The 13738-nt window shown below is 39.9% G+C and overlaps 1 protein-coding gene across 1 annotated transcript; it reads right to left on the reverse strand.

Moving 5' to 3' along the window:
- Positions 1 to 812: 812 nt before the first annotated feature.
- soat2 (sterol O-acyltransferase 2) lies at positions 813 to 12030 on the reverse strand (the record flags this gene model as incomplete). Its single annotated transcript, XM_080025910.1, has 15 exons — positions 813 to 869; positions 2733 to 2878; positions 3555 to 3690; positions 3967 to 4065; positions 4957 to 5054; positions 5541 to 5670; positions 5957 to 6002; positions 6355 to 6439; positions 8104 to 8179; positions 9180 to 9462; positions 10253 to 10360; positions 10988 to 11038; positions 11172 to 11305; positions 11538 to 11596; positions 11952 to 12030. The coding sequence occupies 15 exons, from the start codon at positions 12028 to 12030 to the stop codon at positions 813 to 815; spliced, it is 1587 nt and encodes a 528-aa protein (XP_079882036.1).
- Positions 12031 to 13738: the final 1708 nt, after the last annotated feature.

Below are 13738 nucleotides of genomic sequence, written 5' to 3' on the forward strand. Positions count from 1 at the left end.
GATTGGCTGGTGAACAACGCACCTGCTCTCCTGAACCAATCACTGACAGTCTAATGTCAAAGGATAGAAGTAATTGGTGTACTACTGTGGCGGCGCCCTGCTAAAAGTTGTCACTGAAAGGCAACATCAAACACAACAGGCTGCCACAAGATGAGAAGAAAATATATACTCCTGTTTCTATAAATATAGCAGAGATAAAAAATGCAATTACACTTTTTATTTATAGACTCTACAATAAAGAGTTCTGAGTTCTTGAGGGTTTGGTATATCACACATATTTGAAAACATTCAATGATTCAAAGAATTCCAGTCAGTTATCACTTACAAGTTGTGAAAAAACATATACAGTACATATTTTCCCTCAGCACATGAGCCCACATGCATTTAGCCTAGCTTAGCATAAAGACTGGTAACAGAGCTAACCAGACTCAATTCTCAAGAATCTGTCCTCTGTTATATATTGTTTATTTTTTTTAGTCCACACAAAATGGACGCATTGTATTAACACTTTTTACACAGCCTGAATTATTCGAGAGTATTTAATACTATCGGTACAAATAAGAAGGTGAAAAATTCCAGAGGCGTTAGATCATCAACATACAGATGACGTCATCATAACTGAATAACCAACATAAAGTGACGAATCTTGACACGAATAAATCTTTACACGATAAAAACAGAAAAACACAAATATATACACATGTATATGTTTACACGTCTTTCAAGTCGTTCCTTCCTTGCTCTCTCCTATAGTCAGTCCATCGTGTTTCATAACATCTTTTCTTTCTTTAATAAAGGAGAAAAAAGCAGCTTCATCTATTGTGGCTGCAGGACCAGGAACGTGGCGTCAGCAACTCCGAGAAACTATTCTGTTGAGAAAGAGTAAGAGAAATAGTCTGAATATTCGGAAAAGTGCGCCTCCTCCTCCTCCTCCTCCTGTTAGGCACAATTATCTGTAATCCGTTTATACGTTTTATCTGCATCATTTACACATCCATTCATTAATTTATCACGTCATAATCTCATTTATACGGACGTCAATTCCATTTTTAGAGAGCAGTTTATCTGTGTTAAGCCATTGTGTGTGTGTGAGGGACTGACGCCAACGGATTTACAGGACTCCTTTAGCCGGGGACACACAGAGAAGCAGGAGTAGTTCATTGTGGACTAAGTATGTTAAGTACATCTGTACCCATCTGTCATTCAAATCCTTCACATCTGTGACTTCATCAAAGACTTGGGGTTGCATGGAGAGCTTCTTAAGGGTTAAATACATGTCAGATTTGTCACAAAGGTCATTTACTAAACACTTTACTCCTCCTATGCGGGAATTTGTGTTTGAATTTTGTGTTTTAATCCTTTTTAAGAACAAGTTTATGCACTTTTTTATGTGTGTGTTTCGACACGTAGCCTATGCGTGTATCCTTTGTGCTAACAGACGTTCATGACTGACTGGAGATAAGACGACAGACTACAAAGCCTGGATGATGAAACAGTGTTTGGAGTTAGTCAGATTCATCAGGATACTGGCGTCTGTATGACGTCAAAGGAGCCTGCTCATACCAGTCGTGTTATGTACTTATGCAGTATTATACCAATGAGTTTTTTTCTAGTCTTTCAGTCTAATCATAATGTTACTTGTATTTGGGGTTTATTCACCTGCTGGCCTATTTTCTCTTTAGGTATCTCTGAAGCTGGGGTCAAAGTACGGTCTAATAACATCACCGCTGTTTGGTTAAAATCCTCTCACAGGCTGTCACATGGTATCTGTTTATGTATCTGTTTTCACATATCTTTGTGTTGAAAGGATTTAAAGGTGATGTTAAAGTGGAATGGACGATCAAGCCTACAAACACTATATTACATCTCTCAGAAGAATCTTACAGCATAGTTACACATGTTTAAAAACAATTGTAAAGGGGGCAGCGCATCACAATGCCTGCTAGGTTTTATTGATTTAATTTCAGGCAAAACCCTGTAGCGGAACGTTTAGTTAAACCTAAAAGAAAGCATGTTTTTGTACCCACCTTTTTTCTCCTATAAAATAATGTTACCCTGTCCTGTCAATGTCTTAAAGGCCTACTTCACCGGTTTGAATATGAAGGTGTATTGAATTCTGAGATCCTATGTAGTATAAATGTGCGAAAAAAATTGAAATCGGTTCATCCTAGCCTGAGAAAAGGCAGAAAGAGTGTTTTTTTTAACCCTATATTTCTCTTTCTCGTGACATCACAGAAAGAGAAATATAGGGTTAAAAAAAAAACGTACTTTGTAAATATTACTGTGATGTCACAGTAAAAGACATCACAGTAATATTTACATAGTACGTTTTTTTTAACCCTATATTTCTCTTTCTGTGATGTCACGAGAAAGAGAAATATAGGGTTAAAAAAAACACTCTTTCTGCCTTTTCTCTGGCTAGGATGAACCGATTTCAATTTTGTTCGCACATTTATACTACATAGGATCTCAGAATTCAATACACCTTCATATTCAAACCGGTGAAGTAGGCCTTTAATTCAAGGCCTGACTCATTTGGATTCTGGACCTGTGTTAGCAGAATGTGGAGGTCTGGTATAATAGTAAAAAAAGAAAGTAAAGCTTAACTTAAAGAGTATAATGATCTGGATATTCAGAAGTGAATTAAACAAGCTTAAGTCTGATTTTGGCATTAATCCCTTCAGCCATTCCAGTACTTAGCAGTATATACATGTAGGCTGTGTAGTACATACCCCTGTTCGAGGGCAGTGTATCTGGGCGTACCACTCCTGGCAGTACAGACACACCTGGACGCCCTGACCGAGGAACAGAGAGGTCCAGATGATGACGTTGAACATGGGATTCTGACGCTTGTCGTTCATGGCGAAGTTAAAGGTCACTAAGAGAGGAAGACATGTTTTTTTGTAGAGGCTAATACTGTATTTAAACAGTAACGGTTCATTTGTGTTATTGCTGAGATGTGAGGCCGTGTGTGAGGACAGAAAGGGAATGAAATGCAAAAACTAAAACTGTTTTGACAGATGACTTTACTAGTGGGGAGAAAGGACATATTGCACAAGTTGACTTTCTGTAAATATTATGAGAGTGTGTCCTCTGAAAACTGCTGCTGACAGTGTGAAAGAGCGAATGATTGTAGATTTTGACTTTGACGGCTTGAAGGCACAGAGCCGACTGTAGAGCGGGACATTTACATATTTTAACAAGCCATTCAGAGACCTCAGCAACATGAAAGGACATTTTTCTTGTATTTTAGAAACACAGATGCCTTTCAGCAGACAGGTCAGAGCACCAGATACATAAAATGTCTGTCTATATCATTGTGAGGATTTGTCCCCAGAATAATAAGTATAACCCTAAATGTCTTGTAACTTCTGATGTAATATTGAATACATTGTGTGTATCTATGTGTGCCCTTGTGAACATATAGTCTGTGTGTTGTCTTAGCGGGGGACTACAGATGGAAATGAGCCCAAAGCTAAATCTGGTATAAAAACATCTCTTGGCATTGTCTGAAGTTGAGTGTTGTTTTGTACATTGTCCTAATGAAGCCTCACCTCCAAACACAGTAAAGAGACAGAACATGACGGGGTAGAAGAAGCCGAAGCCCATGCCCAAGGCGTACTCGTGGACCAGAGCAGAGACCATGAACACTGAGAGCATTGCAGCTGTTCGGAATTTCCTCTTGGACAGCTGCAGGGGATCAGAGAGAGAGAGAGAGAGAGAGAGAGAGTGAGTACAGGGTTTCTGACTGCAGAGTTCAGGGGTCAGGCCACTTCACTGGGGGGAATCTGTGTCACTACAATCACGCAATGAGGTGTTTGAATTACTTTGCGCGCTTCATCATGTGACGTGCGGCTTTGGAGACATACAGACAAATCCAACTGGGACTTTACATTGTTGTTTTGTTTAATATCATTCGTTATCGTATGTAATTTTTTTACTTCACTGTATTGGCACTGTGCTCACCCAAAGGAAGTCTCTGTATCCATAGTAATAGAGAAAGTCGTGAACCACCACATTCCATGTACGGTAGTAGCTGGGGAATGAAGTAGCGTTCCACCAGTCCTGCAAAAGTCAACACAGGTGAATGTCAAAATAAAAGTATAGAAAGATCAATTCAATTTTGGGGCTTGAAAAACCCTGTCACAACTTCTGTTGAATAATTCATACTGTAATGTATTTAAAAGGTTTAACACTGGTTAGAGCCAAACCTATCGTGTTCCTCTGATATTGATGTATAAATGGAATATGGCCTTAAAACTCAAATAGAGCTCATATAGTTAGTTGAACTGATGGTATTCTACAGTGCTTTAAGCTACTGTATATGTTCGACTGGTTAGGCTCAAGGTTAGAGGAATTCTTTTGAAGATCTTACCTGCTGCATATTTATTAGTTTGAATAAGCCGAAGAATAACAAGCACAAAAAAGGGGTTTCAGCTAATGCCTTCCTCTGTGCGAAGGCTTAGTGATCGTCACAGTCGAACGCACATAATTAGATCACTTAAGCCATAGAGATAAAGTTCCTAGAGCATTTAAAAGAAATGGTGCGACTGCATTGTCAACACGAACAAATAAATGTAGTACAGTCACTAAGAGTTTAAAAAGACTGCATCTGACTTAGAATGCAAAAATCAGACGGCAACTTTTACATTATTCATATCATGTCCCTTCTGCTGCAGCATGATTTTAATTTTCATATTTATTCTCAAGAGCTTTGTCTTTGTCAGTGTGTTGGGTACATGTACTGTATGTCAATTGTCAGGTTAATGGATCTGTCTCTTGTTCAAGAGCAAACTGTATCCACAGAGTATAATGATTGAAAACTATTTTGGGACCATCAGGGATGCCCAGTAGTAAATTCACTTTCTAATAATTAAAATGGGTTCCCATCTGGTGAAGCAAGCACACTGAATCTGAAAATAATGTGGTCCCGTGAGTCGGTCATACTACACACACCTTGTAGAACATTCTGTCGGCGAATCGCAGCAGCTCCCCAAAGAGGTTGAGCCAGCAGTGCAGGAAGGCAAAGAAACACAACAGGAGGAACATTGAACCTGAGACAGAGGGAGGGATAGAGAGAGAGAGAGAGAGAGAGAGAGAGAGAGAGAGAAAGAGAGAGAGAGAGAGAGAGAGAGAGAGAGAGAGAGTTTATTAGGAACACTTTAATACTGGGCATTGCTCCCGGACTTCTGATGAGAACTGTTACGTGACACTGATGTTCATATATCAGCGCTTACTCAAAAAGCCATTCAAAGAGAGTAATAAAAATGCCACTTTTTGATTCCTGTACCTGATTGCATAATAGACTATTTAATCTTATCACCGACTCCAAATCACTGGAGACTCCTTTCCTCTTTTTCCATGTTAAGTTATATTTATGAGTCTGTGCGGGTCAATATATAATAGATAATAGAGGTTGTAAACAGAAATGATGTTACAAGCGGAGTCACATATTAACTTTTAGCTGTTTCACGACCTCTTTCTAATAATTCCTGAACTTCTCTATATAAGTGGATTGTAAAAAGCACACTATACTATACCTGGTAATATTGAATGGAATATAGCCAGCACCATTGATCGTCCACCAAAAGTCTTGTTGGACGCGGGTCTGTAGACGGGCACACAGAGGCGGACCAGGATAAAGTAGCCGTAAAACAGGCATGCCAAAAGCTGCAAAAAAAAAAGACATAAGTAAGTTAAAATGGAAAAAAAATAAAAACACACTTGACAAAATTCACCAGAAATACTCCATAAAGTGGTAGGATAAAGGAAATAAAAGATAAAAGCTACGAGCCACTACAAGTTTATGATTGCCACACATCATGAGCAAGTTCTAGGTCAGGTCTTTTCTAGGTCAATGACCCCACATTGGCCTGCTTGGTCTATGATGTAAAAAAGGTGTGAAGTAAAAATGAAAATGAATCCTCCACTGCCCCTTATTAAAGTTTCTCCTTACCATTCCACATGTGACGCCAACATACTTCCATCTTATGTGGCTATTCCTGTGAGAAACAACATTTGTCAGACAGATCTATACAGTGGATTGCGCAGTAGTTATGCGGCCCCTGAGAGTTTGTTTTTCTAACATCATGTTGTGATGGTATGGATTTGGCTGTGTTTGTTCACTCAACATGACGTAGCATTATAATCTAGCCAAAGTATGTGATGCATGTTAAGGCCTAACCACGTTACATACACAGGTCTGCAGCTGCAATTAAATGCTATTGCTTTGCTTGGCACAAAGTTAGTATGACGTCCACTCAGTTTCACTCACATTACTGTAAATCACTACTTAAGTTAAGAGAACAAGGGATAGGCAGATGGGACACAGGTCAAAGGGACAGCATGTCTTACCGAGGGTATGATTCCCTGTAGATGAGTGTTGGGCAGAAGAGGAAGTACAGATAGCTGGAAAGTGTAGGGAATCTGGGACTTTCTCCTGGAAAAGCAAAGAAAATTCAGTTAAAGCCACTACGAGTAACATGGTCCGTTGGCGGCCCCTTTGGACAAAAGCGGTAGTATTTTTACAAGGCCCACTGTCGCAAAACTGTTTTTTTGCTCGTGCCAAGCGTGCGAGTGTCAACTGAGAAGGGCGCCGCGCAATATAGAGCATGTCCGTGTGTTGAAAGTGTGAGGGCACGGACACAGACTCTTTTCAGCTCCGTGAGAGTGGTTAGTGACACTGCATCAACTAATGCCAATAAGTGCTATACACACCTGATTGCAATGAGTTGATGCAGCAGTGTCACCTAACTACTCTCTCTCACGGAGCTGAAAGATTACGTGTCCTTACAGAAAGTGAGAGACGGCAGTTAGTATGGATCACGATGAGGTAATGTGTTTATGTTGTTGTAAATAATGACTATTTCAGATGAATAATGGTCATCTGATGATGGTGAAGCAAAGCACACTTTGTGTTAGTACCAACCGCTCATTCATTTAGGAGTAAACACTGCAGTCTAGTTCACTCCTGTGAAATTGTATACACGTTGCTTGGCAACGCCCTCGTCCCGTCCGTAGCCGATATCACTCTCCCTTTTAGCTTTTCTTCATTGCATTTTCTTTTTTTTCTTTGATGGTTCAGCCCCGTTATCAGTCATTATGATGACAAATAACTGTTTCAAACAAGGCTCCCGCTCTCCTTCCCTCACCTGGAGGGATAGGCTTCTCAAATCGCGTTGCAGCGCCACACTGAAATCTGCGACCAATAAGATATGTGACCATAGAGCATGTACGCGCGAACCGAAAATCTGACTGGGTGTGCGACCGGACCAAAAGCAGTAATAAAAACTATATAAAAACGTCTTTCTTTGCACTGATGGTCTCGTTTGCTGTTAAAGGTAATTTATGATTATCAAAGGAAACATGAGGCTGTTTAAAAGATATTTAAATGTTACTCGTAGCCGCTTTAAGCAAGATACACCAAAGTCAAGGGATGCAGTTTTGAATCTGAAAATCTGTCAGTGAAATAATTAGCCATGCATGACATACAGTATGTATACATTTTAAAGGCTTTTTTTAAGGTCAGTGGTTCTGACATGTCATTTTTAATAATACAAGCCATTAGTGTCTGCTGTAAAGCCTAGTTTTGCTGACACCTGTACTTGAGTCAAGCTTCAACTTTTTGTTCGTACTAATTACATTTACAAATGGCCTAATGTTGCTGTTTTGTGTGAAAACTGAATTTAACACAATCACAAATCTGTGTTAAAAAAATTACTTATTTTATATCCCATTCTAAAAGTACATTCTAACCTAAGCAGGCCATTGACACTAGCCATTTTTGCTCTTTTGATATCAGGAACTATACAGTTTTCTCCTTGAGGCGTTCCACCGCAGTGAGAAAGTATTCACGATTAACACTCTGATGTTTCACAATAGGATCTCATGGGGCTGCACATACCTGAGATCTTTTATTGTATGTGGGTGTATTCATTGTTAGTTTGGGCTTCTACATGAGTCATTAGGTGGCAACCTGCTAAGTTCTGCTTTTCTCTAGAGTGTCTAGGTGTGTCACTGAGAGTAATGCACCTCCCCGAGGAGTAAATACACCTGAATTCAATACCATACAGTAGCACAGAACAGTATATAATAGTACACTACCTTCCTTTGGCGGGTTCTTCATAATAACAGGAACCGTTTCTCTTATGAAAGAGTAGCTCTTCATCAGGAATCGAATCTGGGGGAATTGAAACAGTTATTGTGTGAAGTGAAGTGAGAACAGTGTTTCAATACGAGCAGCTCCTGCACTGTCTGTCTATTTATTGAATAAAGCGACAAGGTGTTTGAAATGAACAACCACCATCTTTCCGGCTTCATTCCAAAGCATGTGTGTGAGAGAGACATGACCCATCGATGTATTAATGACTTTGTTTGTTCTTCTTCTGCTATCAATAAGGGAACTATATAGCATTACAGAACCAAATAAGGGGAACTGGTTCATAATGTACTTCTTTTCGATGCGTCATCTGTCTGCATATGCCAAGGAACTGCTTACCCTTTTCTGGGGTCAATGCATTCATGTGTGCATCAAAAATCAATACAATACAGTAAGTATTTGGGGACTGACAACATCAAAATTACAACCAGACTTGTTTGAACCCTGGGCAGATGAGGATGAGTATTCCTAAAAAGCATCTAAGCACTTGGATAATCTCACTCCTGATGATAGAATGGAGTTAGCGCTAAGACAGTTTTGGAGACATTGGGTCGGTATGATAAAGGGGATGAGGAGGCATAACACTATGGGTCCACGATGTTCAATCATGTGCTACATTGTGATCTATTTCTTTGGGGCCATTCCAACTGGAAAGTCTGCTATCTTTGGCCAGCAGCATGCTTTTTGTTAACACAGTGTCCCTGCTGATGGCAGTAAAGGGCTGTATTTATAATTTGGATTTACCAATGAATATAACATTGCCTACAGCATAGCCTGTTCCTAGCCCACATTGTTCCTGATAAGAATTTTTATGTCTGGGGTTTATATTCTATTGGATTTTTATGATGAACAGAAGTGAACATTGCAATAAAACACTTAGAATCCTAGCCTACTGCAGTAGTTATTAAAACACTTGAAACAGTCAATTCCTAGTGTTAATTCTTCTTGCTTCCACACACACACACACACACACACACACACACACACACACACACACACACACACACAGTTAATCACTCACCTGTTCCAGTATCACAATGAATCGTGAGGCCGGTGGCAGCTGGTTGTGTACAACCACGTGGATGGGGTACTGTCCCAGTACACAGATCTGCACCACAGCCAGCAGCAGGCCCGTGCCCAGAGACAGCAGCAGCTTAGAGGGGAAGGTGTGGTACTGAGACCCCCAGAGCACCAGGGTGTAGTAGGGAACCAACAGGGTGTAGGCAAACATCACAACCCAGGCCCACACGGCCGTCCCCAGCTTCCCGAAGGCAAAGAACAGAAGGTCGAACTCCAACACCAATCTGAGATTGGCATAGAGAATTTAAACGTATAAGGAATAATAGGTAGAGTCAGCGATTCTGGAAAAAACTTGTTGTCAAAATCACTTTCCGTCAAAATCAGTGAATTTCTCCTTATGATCTGCCACCTTTTCCAGAATTGCTAACTCCATCTTCAAAGGCTGGTTTTATTTCCTAAGAGAGGTCTTTTCAATTTTCAGCTTCCATTTTAATGATGTTAAAAGCCTGACAGCATTTAATCAACGGCAGGCATAGTTAATTTCATTAAATGTGTTCCCTGATACTTTTCTCCCGTCTGGAAAGACCGCTCTGGTGGCGACAATAATAGTTTTAAAATGATAAGTCACTGCAGCATGTCAAAGCAGTTCTTTGATTCAACACGGCTGCCTGCATATTTTCATCAATTACCCGCATAAAAATCACTATTAACTTCGGTTGAATGTGTCGAATAATGTGGAAGCAGTGGAGTTGCCCGTTAGCCATTGTTTCAGATGGAAACACGAGAATTAAACACCCAGGCCTGCGTTTGCAAACAGCATCCAAATCATTACTGCCCAAAGCAAACGTCAGAAATACTCAGAGGGGATTGATTGCTCTATCTTTCTACTGCAGGAGGAGAGAGGGACACAACAAGGAGGAAGAGAAGATGAGAGAAGTGAGTAAGGAGTTTTCAAAGGCGGGATATTATTAAAGTAGTAGACAGACAGACAGACAGACACACACACACACACACACACACACACACACACACACACACACACAAACACATAAACACACACACACACACACACACCTGCCATGGTCCATGAAGTCCACAATAAGCGTGCTCGCACAGAAGAGGAGGAGTATGGCTATGAACATGTGGTAGATGGCCCTGATGTGGTTGATCTCAAACAGCTCACTGATGGAGAGGAGGACACACAGACACAGAACAAATACTGTCATTCAAATAGCTCTGTGTTATAGTCACTTATCAATTGTGCGTATTTGTGAGGTTTATTAATCCTATAATTAATCCAGTGGGATTATCTAAAAAATGTGTAATTGTATACATGGTAAACTGTTATGTATGTAGGACACAAAACCTTTGATTTCTTCTGTAGATTCAGATTGTTCAGTTTCATAATTCATCTCCAACATACCCTAAACATTTTGATATTTCTGCAACATTACCAGCCTCAACTCATGAGGATTGAATAGTGTTTGGGATTGTTTGCAGTTTCTTCATCTACAATCTGTTGTTTAGTTAAGAGAAACTGACAATGCTTTCTTATACAACTTGAAGCAGAGCTTTCTTAACTATCACAAAATTGCCAAATGTTTGACTGCCTTTCTGTGTCTCATGTGAAAAATTGATTATCTTTGGCTTCTGGAGTGACAAAACAAGAAATCGGAAGTCTTCACCTTGGGCTTTGAGAGTGTTATATATGGTATTTCTCACTATTTTCTGATATTTTATAGTCCAAACGATGAATCAGGAAAACAAAAGACAGATTTACTGTTAGCTGAAGCAGTCTGTCATACTCACTCCAACAGCGATGGCCTATCCATAAACACTTTGCCGTCATCCCTTTGTGATCTAAAACAAACCAAACAGCAAAACAGACACACATGGACATTTTTACTGCAGTTAATATGAGGGTAAATATGTCTCTCTGATCAATAGGGATTGATATGTGCGCTAGGATAAATTGTCTCCTCCTTCTTCTCACCTCGATGAGTGATTTGTTTTTCCATTAGCTGTTGGCTGTATTTGGGTGAAAGGCTGGACAGTCTCTTTCAGAGCTTTGTCTAGTATGTCACTCAGCTGATCCTGGACCTGCTCCAGGACTTTCACCTTCAACTTCTGCAGGAGTACACACAGGAGAAATATTTGTTTTGACTTTTTGCCCGCCCACTCTATTTTTTTCACCTCAGGGTTGAAAGTACATTACAAATTGCATCACATATTAAAAAAAAAAAAAAAAGAAAATTCAAAACATCACTTCATGCTGTGTACTTTGCAAAGCTTTAGTTTCTGACTGTTAGCTTTTCAAAGGAGTGAGACATCATAAAACACCAAAGGAGTAAAGGATTACCTGTACATGTTTCTGCCACTGTTTTAGATCCTCTTCCTGTGCGTTATTATGGCTTCCAACTGAAGAATATAAATTACACAAGATTATCAACCACTAATGTATACTGTATATACATTTGAAAAAATCCCTAAACCTATAGCAGAGGATGTATTCCTTCTGTACTGTGGAATTTTATAATAAATGTGATTGTTTTTCTTGCCATCACCTTTCGAATAACAAATACTGTATCGGAAATTGAAATGTAAACCAATTATGCCAAAGGAAATATAACACACACACACAAACACACGCTCGCACACACACACACACACATACACGCATGCACGCACGCACACACACACACACTCTCACACACACAATAACACACACACACACACACACACACAATAACGCAATATATATTCATAACCATACCATGACTGGATATCTCATCTGTCTGGTGGGCCTTGACATTTCGGTGCAACAGTGTGTTGGGTGGCTGCTCTGTCGTCATGGTTACAACTGGACCATGCCACAACACAACGGACTATCTGCTGGGACACAGGCGGGCAATCCTGTGCACATCAAAGCTGTAGGTTAGTCTCACTCTCTCTCACACACACACACACACACACACACACACACACACACACACACACACACACACACACACACACACACACACACTTGCTTCCCTGAGGATGAATGATGCCGGTTATACAACTAACAGGAGTTGTGCTTTTGATATCACATCGTGATATGCTGCTGATAAATGCTCCCTGCTTCCTTTTTGCCAGCCTGACTGTCATTGTTCAGATAAGGACTGAAGAACACACAGCCACAAGGTGACCCCTTTGACCTTATGAGCCACATTTCTGGTTAGAATATGAGGAAAATCCATGCAAAATCAATTAACAGCATAGCCCTATATGGATTGAAAAAAGAGATGCCCAAACAATCTATATTACACAATAATCACATATATCTAATATTGTATATGTATTGTGTTCCCTTTTACTGATTTAGTATGTATTATTTTATGTGGATTTAAAAAATGATCCAGTGTCTTAAACCCTCAAAGGGCTGCGATGCCACTGGGCAGAGGTGCAACACGATCGAAACTTTCAACCCATGGAGGTCAGAGGAACAAATGTTTTCACCCTCTATGATCCACAGTGAATTACCCCCTTCAATGAGGCTTAGAGTCTCCCACTATAAATTGAGAGATTAAAAGAGGTCGCGACCCGTTGCTGGCAGATTGCCTCACGCTGCAGAGTGTTCATATTCCTGATTTGCAACAGTCCCAAGGAGGTAAGCCTACTGATGTGAATCTCAAATTGATAACGTGCACTAACTCCCAGTCTTTATGCACTCACATACTATATGTGAGGGGGTTTTGAACTGTAGTAACCTAGGCCATGGTGTTTTTGTGTTATCATCAGTCATCGTAGCTCAAGTTAAACAATGTCAACATATGATAAAGCGGGACTAGCTGTCCCCCTCTGTGGAAGTTCACCCACTGAAGATAAGATACCCAGAGGACCGTCTGATTTCAAGAAGGGGTGGACGACCGACAGTGAACTCCTTTTCTCATATAGGCCTGTATGTTGTTTCAACACTTTCTAAGAAGAAATGCCAATATAGATTGACAGACAGATTGATAGATGGGCCCTTCCATTGAGATATGGATGAAACCTTTTCTACTTTACCACTTGCAGGCTGTCTAACATTCCTTGAACAACTTCATCATTCAATTAAGGTGTTGCTTTACATTTAGTTGCTGCAATAAACTGTGGCATACTATATAAGACTATCTGTGATATTCTTCTGTGTATTTGGTTTATATTATAACATTAGACTGATACTTAAGGGAGCCAAATATTGATAAGTATCACCCAAACTGAAGCGTGTTAAAGTAGGATACTGTTGACGATAAGCAAGCAACTAGCCTATTTCAGATCGATTTCCAGAGAAGTCAAAGCTCCCCAATTCATTTTATCAGTGAAGAGATCAAAGAAAGGACCAGTTTAAGATGTTAAGGGAATCATTTTTGACGTCTGTCTTGAAATGAATTGAATAGTTCATTCAAATCAATGCTGTTGATGAGCGTTATCAGTCATATTGAGGATAGACTGATAAGCACATCCTCAAGGTTTGTTGTGAAGGAAAAAAACAAGCATTTGATGTTGAATCTTACAATTAACATTTCAAATTGCTTCCTG

Source organism: Ammodytes marinus (assembly GCF_949987685.1).
Source record: "Ammodytes marinus genome assembly, chromosome: 4".
In the NCBI taxonomy this organism is placed as follows: Eukaryota; Metazoa; Chordata; class Actinopteri; order Uranoscopiformes; family Ammodytidae; genus Ammodytes; species Ammodytes marinus.